The 14,922-nt window shown below is 33.4% G+C and overlaps 1 protein-coding gene across 1 annotated transcript in view; it reads right to left on the bottom strand.

Moving 5' to 3' along the window:
* Window positions 1–418: 418 nt before the first annotated feature.
* SLC6A15 (solute carrier family 6 member 15) overlaps window positions 419–14,922 on the bottom strand; it is a 45,533-nt gene continuing 31,029 nt past the window's right edge. The window contains exons 8-13 of the mRNA XM_074325337.1: window positions 12,658–12,899; window positions 12,363–12,555; window positions 11,068–11,260; window positions 7,548–7,707; window positions 2,854–3,016; window positions 419–1,827 (exon numbers count right to left, since the gene is read on the bottom strand). Of these exons, the coding sequence (XP_074181438.1) occupies window positions 1,456–1,827; window positions 2,854–3,016; window positions 7,548–7,707; window positions 11,068–11,260; window positions 12,363–12,555; window positions 12,658–12,899 (1,323 nt within the window). The 3' untranslated portion in view covers window positions 419–1,455. The remainder of the gene's footprint in view (window positions 1,828–2,853; window positions 3,017–7,547; window positions 7,708–11,067; window positions 11,261–12,362; window positions 12,556–12,657; window positions 12,900–14,922) is intronic.

Genomic DNA, 14,922 nt, shown 5'->3' with positions numbered 1-14,922 from the left:
TTTAGCCATCATTGTTTTTTAAACTGTACATTTAAAAACTGTAACTGATATAGTGGTTATAAATAAAGGCTTTTAAAGAGATGGTACTCAGTGGAGTTCTGCTTCATCCAATTTTATATCTACAACAGCTTCACAATAATCATCGTAATTTTTTTTATACTTCAGAGACAATACTGACCCAGCAAGCTGTCAACTGTACATGTGGTTTCCTAGAAGTATTTTTTTCAAGAATTGTGAGGCTATATTAAAACACCATTTACCATAATACTCGATGTTGTCTTTGTCTCTAAGGTGGTGGTAACTCTGTTAATCAATCTATTAATCCCACTTGGAATGTGATGATTAATTACTAAGAAATGCCTAACTGCTGACTGAAATGCAAGAAAATCCAGTTAAGGTGATACAAGAAAACTCAATATGGAAAACAAATATCATTTTTTACTTTATTCATAGCTTAAAATGTAATGCCATACAATTTTAACAATCACTTAAAAAAGGATTTATATTTGCATAAAACAAAAGCAAAAGAGAAAGATATGAAATAAAATGCCACCTTGCTTCAAGTTTTCAAATCAGTATTTGGAGTACTAATATACACCTATATACATTGCAAGTATATTATATAAATATACTATGAGTAATCTTGAATCCACAATAAATATCAAGGAGGTTTTTAGGCACACGGCATAGAAAAATGCAGAATCTGCATAATTCTTGAGAGTGCTGAGTGACTCACTCTTAGATCATTTTCACACATATATTTTACACAAAATATACAGCCATCACACACATGATCCCCAGTCACCTCGGAGTCTAACCTTTCATCCCAATATAAGTGCCTTCTTATTCTTTGATACTACTTCTCTATACAGCCATTACATAAGAAAATATTTTGCAGTTTTCTTCAACTAGTTGCCTAAGAAGGTATCAATGCTACCAAAATAAGTACAGTCTATATACACAATATAATCATGGAAATGTGTTGAGAGGCACCAACTTACAGAACTGTTAATTGTAATACTGGGAGTTACCCTGAAGGCAAACTTACTCATTTTAAAGTATACCATTTTTGAATTGCCAATAGTATTACATCCAGAAATTTTTAGAAACTGAGGTAACATCTGTTTGTTTGTGTGTGGTTTTTTTGTTGTTGTTGTTGTTGTTTTAGAGATAGAAATACTTGAAAAAACACCAAGACTATTTTTAAAAATTCTGACGACCATGAACCTCAGTCACTGTAAGCTTGTCTGCAACTCTTTCTGTGCAAATGTAAACTGAAGAACCCAAAGGAACACTCTAGCTGAATTTACATACACTGTTAGGGTTAAAGATCACAGCCATGGATAACCTGAGATCGCCCTCTGATAAAGGAAGCCTAATGCTTCTCTTCATTGAGCCAATGTTCATTGACAAAGATGAACCGAATAAAACCCACTGATTCCCCACCCCCGCCAGCTACAAATCAGATTCTGGCATATCTGGCATATCTGCCATCAAATACCCTATTCCATATCGTCCATTGGGAGCAGTATCCAGAGTTGGTGATCCACTCTGTTTCCGATAAATATTTTTACCAAAATTTGGAGAGGACATCTCGCTTGGTATCTTTCCATGAATGAGGCTTGCATCATCTCCCTCTAAGTTTACAGGCTCCTTCAGGACCCTTCCTCTCTTATAGGTCACAGAGGCTAAATTACCAGAGCTATCATCTAAAAGGTTGCAGCGACGAATGAGGAAGACAACCGGGACGGGGAGTATGGCTAGGACAACCAGAGAGACACAGACAACCATTCCCCAGGTTGGATAGCTCAGAAATTCTTCAGATGCCTGTTAAAGCCAAAAAAAAGTATTTATTAATATTCAGGGTTGTAATCAAAGAATCTGGGCTAGTCTTATGACTTGCTTTGTCCAGTAGACTGCTGTGGAAATGACATTTAGCAACTTTCAAGGCTAGGTTTTAAAGGCCGTGCAGTTTTGGCTTCTGTTACATAGAATGCTGCCCTGAATCCATATTGCTCGAAAGAAGCCAAGAATGAAAAATCAGAGAGTGACACTGACTCTCCAAGTTTAATCAGCTTCCATAGGACCCAAGAAAAAACAAATCATTACATTTTGGGGTAGTTCATTATTAAGCAATGGATACCTGTTACATAAGTCCTAAAATCTAAATTGTGAAGCGCATCTGGGCCAAAGGGGTTGGGTAAGGGATAACAGGCTTGTTCATGCCCCAGTCATAAATTTAGTTGTTATTATATAGAATTATTGACCATGGAATAAAGATCAGAGTTATCTCTGAAAAGTAAGCACTCTAATTTTATAACAGCTAATATATGTTTTATGATTGCATTATTATGTGGGTAATACAGCTTGAGAACAGAATTAAAATAGTGGTTGCTAATATAAAACAGCAATAACAAAATTTTACTTCAACAGTTACTTAAATTATGTCTACATGGCTAACACATATTTTCATTGTTATATAGTATCTGGGATACAATTTAATATATTCATACCATATATGAAAAATATTTCCGATGGTTTGAACAACATGTTTTCTAGTTAAAGGCCGGGTGATTATTGGTTCATCTATAGTGACATAAATAAAGCTACTAATGAGAACCAAGTTACTGTTTCTTGTGTATTAAAAAAGAAAATCTACAAAAAAAAATCTACAGTATACAAAAAAATCATACATGTTTGTGACCAAACAAAACATAAATCTCTAGATCCTTGCATAAAAGCAATACGATGCATTAAACAGCAAAATATGCTGTGAAGAAAGCAAAAGACAAAAACTTCTAAAATGGCATTTTACGTATATTTTTTTCTACAAATTCTTATTTTGTAGTTTACCTTATCTTCAATCCATGCATTATAGCCAGGAGGACTTAATCCCATATTCACAACACTAGCTATTAGCAGTGATAATAGCATTAGAGGAGAAATATATTTCCACATATAGTAGTAATATCTGTTGGGAGCAAAACCCAGCATATCCCTTAGGTCTTCCATAAACCTAAATAAAAAGAAAGCAAGTTTTCCTCAAGCTTAATGTAATACCTTAAAAATGTGCATTCTATCAATGGTATGACGGGTTTAGACATGATACCCCATGCACCTTTTATACTGAATCAAACAGTCCTATTAGAAGATGACTTAAAAATTAAGAGCACATATACGGTAAAATGGAACCAGTTAATTACATGCTGTAATTTTTATTTAGTGAAAGCCCTCTTAAGCCAATCACTGAAAAGTTTCCTTCTACTGATGACTTTCTTGTCTATGAACACAGTATTTGCAATACATTAAAAATTCCTTGTCTTCTTGTCTTTATTTAGCAATAATTAATTAATATCATCCAATATACAATCCATGTTTATATTACCTATAGTCTCATTTCTTTTTATACTCTGGTCATTTGAATTGAAAGGTCAATACATTGCAACTACTTGATGTGTCTCTCAAGCCCATTCTTTCATTTTATTAAATGTATTAGGGTGACATTAGTTAATAAAATTAGATGGGTTTCAAGTGTACATTTCTGTAATACATCATCTATATGTTGCATTGTGTGCTCATCACCCAGAGTCAGTTCTCCTTCCATCCCTTTCACCCTCTTCTACCACCCCACCCCTTACCCTCCGGTAACCGCTAAACTGTTGTCTGTGTTTATGACTTTTTGCTTGTTTGTTTATCTTGTTCATTTGTTGCTTTCAGATTTATATCCCACATATGAGTGAAGTCGTATCTCTAGGTTCCTTCTACAAATCTCTTTTGTTTCTTCCAATTTTCTGCTGAATCAGCTGGGTCCTCTGTACTGCAGTTTGCCAGTCTGGCTTTTGCTGATTGCATCCCCACAGTGTTGCTTCACAAGTACATCTGATCCTCCTACTTCCTGTAAATTAGTACTTCGACCTAGTATTGATCAGACTTTCTTTTAAGTGAGCTTACTGAGGTATTATTTACATGAAATAAAATTCACCCTCTTTAGGTGGACGATGTTAACACTGTCAAAGCACATGGTTATTACACACTAGTTTATATCCCTTAATATTTATCTAGAGATAAATATTTACTGCCTACACACCAGTGCTGTACCGATATTTCTGTAGATTTTGGGGTGGTCTAAAGCTAGTTCTCGAGAAGATTCTTCAAACAGGGAACACAATAACTATATTCCCTAATTTCCTGCATGCTTGTAATTGTTTGTCTCTGGTCACTATATTTACATATCATTTTATCTGGATTTGAAATCTGTGGCTTACATTTTTTTCCGTGAGAATCATTAAGTATGTCTACATAATATTGTTCCAAAATGTTTGACTATCACATTTTTCTCTTACAAATAATTTTGCTTATTTTCTATTGTTTTTGCCTAGATTCCCCCTTTTTTTTTTCTTTGTTTGAAGTAATATCCTAGACTATGTCCTGCTGTTGGCCATGATGTCTATTTTTCCAAGCATATTGTTCCCCCTCTCAACACTCAAATTGTCATGTATTTCAGGTGAGTTTCCTGAATTATAGTTTTTAGTATTTTTTCTGGCCACTGTGCTGAGATCCTCATTGTACATATGGTGAATCACCTCTGCCTATCTCCTGTTTCTACCCCTTTTTTTTTTATATCCTCCATTATTTCTCCTTGGTTCTAAAAGTATTCCTCCTTTCTAGCTTCTAATACTTGTGGAAATAGCCATTGTGTTTATTGTTTTTGTGATCTTTTTAATTTGATATTCATTTCTGAGCTGTTTTTCTTTTATTCAAAATTATTTCCTAAGTTATACCACCTCTGTTTTCAAATCTTCCTTTCCCTAATTATCATATTTAATGATTTTTAAGTAGCCGATACATGCTTTTCTTTTGTGGCTTCTATCGTTTATTTTTAAATCAATTTCAACTCATTTTGAAATATTGTTAGTTTTCCATTTATTTTGCTTGAGTGCTTTTGTTGTTTGCAGGCATATTGTTCTGCTCCTTTTCTCTCTCTCTTTAATAATTGTTCTTAAGATTTCACCACAATTAAATAACATACATTTTCCTGTATTTTTAGGAGACAGGGAGGGCATTTCCTGTTTCTGCAAAGTAATCGAAAATTCACCTCATAATTTCTCAGTTGTACCTCTTTTGCAGTCCTCCTTATATTTATCTGGACTTTCTTCTTCCATTGGCCCTACTGTCTCTCTCCTGCTCAATTCAGGTTTTGCTCCCATCACTTTCTCTTCAGTGCAGAGCTTTCCCTTTAAGAGAACTGTGTTTCTTATTTTCAAGAGTTTTTGGAGACCAGATTGTTCCAGCACTGATGATCTTGCTGCATTTTGATCCATCTGCATTCCTTCAAGTGAGGGCAAGGACCCTATAAAATTTCTCCCGTTTTAGGTCACTATCTTCAGATTAGCCTACCGTACTTTGCAGGGAGAATCTGGGGATGATTTGGGAACTGTCAGAAGTCCAGCTGCATATCCTCTGCCATCTCCCACACAGATGTCGTACCACACATGTCTTGTGGCTGTCAGTGGTTTGTCCCTTACCTCTCATATTTGAGGGTCCATGAGAATGTCTTCTTGCCATGCCCATGGGTATTTGTTTTTGCTCTGCTAGTCATTCTTTCTTTTTTTAAAAGGAGATTTTGGGAGATGCAAGAACCACACTGCCATTACTTACAGCTTCACAGGAAACGTCTCATTCTCTTTCATTCATATTTCTCCCTAATCCCTAAATTGCTGTGCTTCAATAGATAGTATTTTTCTGCATTTGAATTTGCTGTCTCAAAAGTTTAGGTTTGGTTGCCTTCTTTCTCACAACTCTGTCTCTGGAAACACAGGCACAAGTGACAGAGAACGGAGAGAAGAATCGAGCTCATGAAACTGTTGAAAGTATAAACAGGAAGAATCTAAGGTTGCTACAGAAATCTAAAAGAGGGGAATGTATTGAAATGAGAACATTTTAGACATGGGAATTCTAAACCTGCTCCTAAGCCAAAATATGAGCTTTGGAGACCAAAGGACCTGGTTTCAAATCACGGCTCTGTCACCTTTAATGTATATCTTAGTCCCTCTGAGATTCGTTTTGGGCATTTTCAAAAAAGACAATAGCTATCTTGGAAGGTTATTGTTAGGCTCCTAGACAACTGTGCAGAGCACACCACCTCACATGCAAGTAGGAATTTAATAGATGTATCTATGATTAGCATTATTCCTCCTTTTGGTTTAAGTATTATTATTTAGCAACACTACTAAAAGAGATATTCTTTACTATGCTTATTGTAAATGACCAAATGTTTAAATGGAAATCTAAATTATGACCTTATTGATCCACAGACTAGTCTAATAACAATATCAAATTCCAACACGGTGCAGGTTAGAAGTTGGAGGCAGATTACTAAAGTGTAGAGATAACTGGTTTTGAAATTATGGTCTAAATTAAACTCCTAGCTCTACAACTAACATACTGAGTCCTATATAAGTAGGGCCAATTTTCCATCTGTGATATGGGTGCTATTAGTTACCACAGAGCATTTTTATAAAGATTAAGGATTAATGCATGTCAGACAGCTATTACTACTATTGCTATCTAGTACATGATTACAAAATATAAGTTTTCCTACCCTTCATTGTCTGGACCTTTTGACAATGATAAAAACTTTCCTTAAGCTTTGCCACCAAGTTCAGTCAATACCAACAACGTTCTTTGTATCGTTTAAAAGGACTCTGGTTTTCATTCAACACACCTATTCCTACTTTAAACAGAACTCGAATAAGCTTGATGATCTTATTGCCTTAGTCCATATATGTTAATCACAGATAACAACTTTAAAAAAATATTGGACAAGGCCTCCAGAGACTTTTTCTTCTGTGATTACTCTAGTGTTTCATTTCACACCAAGTATATATACTTTTCACATTAAGTAGGTATATAATTCAGAGGTTTAGGCATCTAGTAAATTCAAGTAATAACTCCATATAAATTTGAAGTTTATATAAAGTAAATGCTATGTACATTTCAGAACAGGATGTATCATTTACCAAAATTGACCTGCCATATAAGGCCTGCTCTATGTAGCATAATAAAATAAAATCCCTCTCATAAAACAGGTTAGCAAGGTAATTAGGAGCATAGGTTTTAGAGTTAAGCAGAAAAGGCTATGAATCCCAGTCTGCCTCTGTCCAGGTGAGATGAGCAAGTCAATTGGTGTCTCACTAAGCCTGCGGTTTCTCATCTGTGAAATGCAGACAATAAAAACGCAAAACAAAAAGGTTCTTAAAACATAGCCAATACTCACTAGATCTTGGAAGTTACTATTTGATAACCAGAATTAAATCAAAACTCCAGAATATTAGCCGATATTATCAAATACACAATTCTATCCAGTTACCTAATAGAGGAATATACTTTATTAAAATTGTTGAATACAGAAGAACTTGTAAAAGATTTGAATTACTGGCATTTTTCCCTCTAGTCATTTCCCTCCTCTTCTAAATGAAATAGATATTGACAATTAGTGTTTCCAAAATAGAGATGAAAAATGAATGCATAAAAGTAAATATACTTACTTATCTATGCCATAGACAAAGGACACAGCAATATTTTCCAAAACGACTACAATTAGCAGAGGCAGTGTAGCAGAATAATCATCAAACATTGTAACAAAGTAATTTCCAGAGCGTTGCACAAATATCAGGCCAATACAAAATGCCAGAAGACAACAGATAACTGGACAAAAGGAATAAATGAAAAATTAAGCCTTTCTTCAGAATCAAGTCTTTTAAACATCATTATGAATTATTATACTGAAACAATAATTTTGTTTTCACTTTTATGACTGTCAATGAAATAAATAGGCAAGACCTTTCCTAATACTGTGGAATATCACATATTGGGAGGTAGTTACCTGAGTTAGCCCCGATTTAATATAAATTCATTGTAAGACAGTAACTCAACTCATTTCCCTGAGTCTATGGAAAATTACTTAGAAAGCACAAATAATAAATGAGGCAAAACTGAGAAGATTTTAAAAGTATAACTTTCCATGCCCTTTTGCCTTTATTAATAGCAAAGTGACTTTTTCAGGGGCCAACTTGTTCAGAGGTAATTTCTACTTTCAATAATGTTTTATAATTTTGGAAGCTATATTGAATTTTTGAATTAATAATGAGGCTAATACAGCACATAATGAGTGTGATGACATATTTTTATATTTGATTGAAATATGGTTGATTTTAAAGCATAACTGGAAAAAAAAATCCGATCAGGCGTAACCAAAGCACCAACACAAATCTATACCTTAATATTCCCGGAACAGATTACTTGGGAATACAATTATACAGGGTTGGGTAATCTGATTATCCAAGTAACTAAGAAGAACCATTTAAAAGGAGTTTCTGCAGTAGGATCTAAGAAAGATGCAGAAACTTCTGACCATTAATATAAAAACTTACATTGCTGAAATCCACATAATATTTCCATAGTTTTGTTAGACCCTTCATTCTCTCATGCATGTTAGTAGAGAAGCCCTCCAAAACAATATGACTGTGTTCTATTTTTCAACCACCTTTTAGCAAAGGTGAGTAAAAGTGAAAGAAGTAGAGCAGTTCAGGAGGAGAGAAAAACAGACATCCCTGTGTTCAAAGATGGGGTTTCCCTAACAATCTCAATAAGTAGGGGTTAAATTAAGCCATCACTGCCATCTCCTAAGCACTATGCCAGTGGTATGAGTTACATAAACAAATATTTTATATAAACCTAATTTAGAAAAGGAAAAGCAACATGTACTGTACTTGGAGTCTATACATATTGAAATATTTCAATGCTTGTCACAGTATATTGTCTCAGGATGGAAGTAGCAGAGCTTAAATATGAGTCATAGCCTATGTCTCCCAATTACACTATAGTATAAGGTAAATATGAAGAAAGTGCATTCTAGGTGGTACAGACAATAAGAGTTTCAGTGGAGATGTGAGAGGAAAAGATAATGTACTATCAGAGAAGACAAAAACACATCTGACAAAGGTAACGGGGGGACATTTCATCAGGGTAAAATATAACTTAAAGTACAAGCATGATCCCAAAAATAGGCAATGGGAGAGGAGAGTACATTCCCCTTTGCTCTGACCAAACAGGTCTCTGGTGGGAGTCAGCTAATACTACCTTGTGTGTTTTTCCCTCCACACTGTTTTTTTTTTCCCCTTTAATTTGGCAAGTCCTGATACCTCAGGAGGGTTTGGTTATGGGGCAAATATGAGGAAAGAAGCAAAGATGACTGTTATTTAGACTGTACATTAGCAGGATATTGACAGCCTTAAATGAAATAGAAACTTCAAAGTAGAGACTGCCTTTTGGGAGAAGATAAAGAAGTTTCTCATTTATGTTTGGCTGAATTCAGGTTATTTACTATAAATATTTTTAAAAACTGCTGAAATTGTTTTACAAACACACACACATGCACACACTTAGCGAGCAGTGATAAAAGTATATATTTGAGAGTTATTTACACATAAATTATTACTAAATCTTTCAGAACTAAAAACAGAGGCTTGGGGAGCTTGTGCACCACTGCCCAGCACTCAAGATCACCTACATTTTTTGTTCCAATTTATTTTTGCCTGACTTAGAAACACTTCCTGCACTCTGGTCTGACTGGCTTCCTTATGGTTCCCTCTATCTCTGTTTATATTTGCGTACTAAAGCTATCCTCGGGCCTCTGAGGCCAAGAAGACTCTTCCCCTTTCAAATTCAACTTCTATTTCATTTACAGTTCCATTATATATTTAGATGACCTTTTTTCTTCTTTTTTATTCTTTTAAGATGCAAAGTCTCCATTATGCTATCTATCAGTATATTACATGGTACAAGTCTTATCTATCCAGCTTGATTTTAATTATAAGTACTATTATTTTTGGAGAAGAGGTTCTCTCATATCTCTGTATTTCTGCTATAATTTCCATCCTTTATAACAAGAGGTATGACAATTAAGTTCTAGAACTTTTTGCAATGATGTTGCTAACCTATTTTTGATATCAGAGGGATTATTCATTATGAATTTGTACCAACTGGACAGTTAACCAAGTTTCCTATTTGGAAGTGCTGAAAAGGCTATGTGAAAAAGTTAGACCACCTGAACATTTCACCAACAATTCATGGCTCTTGCATCATGACAATGCACCAGCTCACACAACACTGTCTGTGAGGAAGTTTTTAGCTAGTAAACAAATAACTGTATTGGAACACCCTCCCTAGTCACCTGATCTGGCCCCCAATGACTTCTTTCTTTACCCAAAGATAAAGGAAAACATTTGGGTGACATTCAGGACATCAGGGGTAATACAACAACAGCTTTGATGGCCATTCCAGAAAAAGAGTTTCAAAATAGCTTTGAAGGGTGGACTAGGCACTGGCATTGGTGCATAGCTTCCCAAGGAGAGTACTTCAAAGGTGACTCTAGTGATATTCAGCAATGAGGTATGTAGCACTTTTTCTAGGATGAGTTCGCTAACTTAATTGTCTGATCTCGTAGTATATCCCTCAAGTACAAGATTCATACAGTAAAAAACTGGCATTATAAGAAATGCTCGCAGATGGGACTTATTAACAACCATTGATATTGATTAAATGTTTTATTGTCTTTCCACCTAGAGACATTAACTACTAGTAAAGCACAATAACTATTTTATATGAGAAGTAAATTTAGGTTTATCAATTTCAGCTATGGCCTCTTTGGAAAAGGAGTAATGGATCTGAACTACCTCGTTATAATTGTGTGATTTGTATACAAAATTATACATGAACATTCTATGACTTTATTCTAGTGCCAGTAATTCATGATAATAATATTACCTATTAATAAAGAGCAACATAATAAATAATGATTAATAAATACTATGATCTATATTAAATCTATCATTTGCACATTATATAAATGTATAAATAATATGACAAATAATAGCAATGCATATTAATAAATAGACATTAATAAAACCCAAAATATAACACTTTCCTATTTGCATTTCTGATCCTTCACCAAGAGTCAAGTAGCCTCGATCAATTCAACAAAACATCAAATATGTAAAAACTCACCAGCAAGAATTTCTTTCCTCACTTTGAAAGTGTCCACAATAGGTGTGATAATCCCTTCAATGGTTCCAAACATGCTGCCCAGCCCTAGATTTACCAGCATGAGAAAGAACATCACTGACCAGAAGGGAGATGCAGGGAAATGTGTCATTGCTTCTGTAAAGGCAATGAAAGCTAAACCAGTTCCCTGAACGGCCTGTAAAATATATAAAATAACAACATTAATACAGAACAATATTAAGTGATTGTGATATATATATGATATATACATATATTTATATATATGAGATATCTCATATATAAAAATATATATATCATATTTATATTTATATGTAAAATATATAAATATATGAGATAAATATAATATATTTAATATATTTAATACATATAATATAAATATAATATATATAAATATACGAGACAAAAATATATATGTATCATATATATGACATATGTATATATATATATATCAAAGGAGAGGGAAAATTCTGAGTTAATGCCTGGGAGTAACTGGAAATAAATATGCTATCATGTTGTCTCTTAAGAAATTGTGCCTTTAAACAAGTTTCAAATTGATGGTATTATCTCATAAAGGCAACAGATAGACCAGAATTAAAAAAAAAAAAAAAAATCTAAGGGCAAGTTAGTAATTAAATCTTTCCTCACAGAATTCAAGGTTTTTATAGTAATGATGGTTTCATCCATAATTTTCTGCACATGATGCTTTATGTTTAGTCTCAGTAATAGTTAGCTATCTGAAAGTGATTAATGGCCAATTTTTCTATTATATTTTCCTTTTTGGCAACACAGTAAGAAGGTGACAACCACTTACAGAATACGTATTAATGTTCATCTATTTTGTGTAATTAAAGTATATGACAGTAACGAAGAAAAAGAACTTAACCGTGACTTGTGGAACACAATTGTTAAAGTAGCCAAATATCATTCATGTGTCAAAACAATCATAATATAAAAATGATAGTCATTCAAATTTTGTATTAAATATACCAGGAAAGGTATAGGACTAAGTTCATTTTCTATGATGGAAATCAATTTACATTCATAGTTTAAATTACTGTGTCTTAATCAATGAAATTGTTTTTTTTTTTTTAAGCAAAGCAAACCTTTATGATTTAAGAAATTACGTTTTCTGAAATAATGTGAATTTTGAACCAGCACAACCTTCCACCAACATTTTAAAGGTCATTTTCCTTAAAAACAAAACAAAAAAATCTTCCAGAGAATGCATATTTTAACTAAATGATAATTATTTTATTGCTTAAACATAGCCTACTAACTTTGTTTAGCTCATCTCCAATTTGACAGGAATTGAGATGAAGAGCAGGAAACTCTTCTTCTTTCACTTTTTGAATGATGTCATAAACTAAATGATAATCCTCTGTAGTAATAGCTGAAAAGTTGATGTGATGGGGGATAATATCCTGACTAATGTTGCCCATTTTCAAAAATGTTATGATCATTTTCGAATTTCTGAAAAATAGAACAATATATTAATGAAGACTTACGGGTTTGGGGGGTATATTTTTTTATATAGTTATACCATCAAAAGCCAAAGGAAATTAATATCCATACTCTGCAACGCATTTCTCATTTATGACATTTGCTTTGAAGCCCAGAACTGCAAACACCACCAATGTTGCCAGGACAGAGGTAAAAAAATTGATGAAGGACACCAAGACAGCATCAAAGTGGCAGTTGTTGTCTCTCTTGTTGTAGCTTGAAAAGGCAATGACGCCACCAAATCCCAGACCTAAGGCAAAGAACACCTGAGTAGCAGCTTCTCTCCAGACCTTGGGCTCCAGCATGATTTCCAGCTGTTTAAAAGGAAACATGATAGAAGTCAGCAGCAAAATAATATGTCAGACTAATCTACATGGAATTACTTGTATTGTTTAAATATATCATAATACTTATGCACCCAAAGTTTATTGAAATTGGGGAGATAATCTGTTAAGTAGAAATAATGTTTTCATTTAAAAATGAAACAAAGAATATGAATAAGAATACTGTAGACTACAGACTATCAAGCCTTTAGATGGACATTTTATTTACATGGAGATTTTCTACTTATATGGGAATGTTTCACTATCTTTAAGACAAATCATCAAAGGACAATTTAAAAGAGAAATGAACTATCTTCAGTTATTTCCTATGTGTGTCTTTGTTTTCTTTCCCAAGCAAAATATATCTATTATCAATAAAAGTTAAATAATTACTTAACTAATACCCTAAGTTTTGTATTTTTTGGTGGAAGTCTAATAGTCAAAGCAGATAGTAATTACAAGCCTGGAAGAGTTGAACTATTTGTGCATTGCATATTCACATATATATTATCCATTCATTCAAAAAAGGCTTTCCTGAAAGCCTTCCTTTGAAAATTGGAGAAAATGCAACTATATCATCTCCAAGACCTTTTCAGATCCAAATTTCTAAAGTTCTGAATCTGTGCTGAACATGTATTTCAAGTAATACTGCTTTACTTCTTAGAAAATGATCGAACCTTTTAAATGGAACAGTTCATATTAGCCATATCCAACATAGACCACAAGAAACAGGTAAGTTTGATTTCAGTAACAGTAGTGTTTAAATTGGTATTTTACTTTTTTTTTTTTTTTTTTTTTTTTTTTTTTTTTTTACCACCATTGTGTTGAAATAGCCTTTACTGGGAGCAATGTCAAACATATAGGTAAGAACATGAGTTCCACAGACAGTTTCAGATCCTGATTCTGGCACATAATAATCTAAAAATAGTGCAACCTAAATTAAGTGGCCAGTTCTCTCTGAGTTTCAGCTTCCTCAACTGAAAGATGGGAGTAACAAGATGTACTATTTATCTCATTGCCTACCACTCTCTAAGGGCTCAAAAACGGCTGATATATACGGGCTAGAATGGCAGGCACACTGATAAGCCCTTTATACATAGATTATCTCATTTAGTCTTCACAATGATCCATTGCTACTATTATCTAAATCTTAGAAAGGTTAAGTAACCTGCCTGAGGTTACACTGTTCTGGGGTGGAGATGAAATATGAACACAAGTAGATTACAAAATTCATGTGCTCTGAAATATTAGGATCTAATGTTCAATTAATATTAGTTATTATTATTGAAATGTCTACAATATTTTCATGAAACATAATAATTATATTTATAATTTTTGTACAATTAACTAAGACGCATATCGTCTGTTCACCATTGCTACCTTACTATTCTATGGTTAAAATGCTGATCTACTCAACTACAATCAACTGTCTATCTCTACTTTACCCACTAGATGGCAGAAAGCACCTACTTACTAAAGACATTATTCAGATTGCTGTACTTTCAACTCAGGAACTAAATCTCCATTCAGTTTTTGGAATATTTCATGTGTTTAGGCACTTTTTTGCTTATATAAAAAAGGTAAATTAAAAGTAATTAGCAACTTCTTATTGTTATTATATTAATTATCACTTCTTACGTGACCTAATACAGAATCTGATCAACAGTCAATGAAAAGTGAACTGAAGAATTAACCATATTTTAAAAGAGATACCTAGGCCTCATTTAAAATGTTAATAATGTTGCAGTTTTAAATATGGGGGTCATGTAAAAGCATCATATCAAAGAGTTTAAATTCTAAAACATCTATTTAAATCAAATATTTAGAATTATGTCTCAAGCAATTGCCAACTTAGAAAAGGTAATATGCCAGAAATCCACAACAAAGCTAGTTGTTTTAAACTGAGAAAACTATATTTTTTCAATATTACAAATATAAATAATTTTGGTCATTAAGTGTGGCTATTTGAAGCTGATCTAAATGATGATACAGCTGAAATTTATGAATCTTAACT

Source organism: Rhinolophus sinicus, linkage group LG02 (assembly GCF_036562045.2).
Source record: "Rhinolophus sinicus isolate RSC01 linkage group LG02, ASM3656204v1, whole genome shotgun sequence".
NCBI lineage: Eukaryota > Metazoa > Chordata > Mammalia > Chiroptera > Rhinolophidae > Rhinolophus > Rhinolophus sinicus.
Note: the sequence above shows the minus strand (reverse complement) of the source record. Positions and strands in the feature narration are given on the sequence as shown.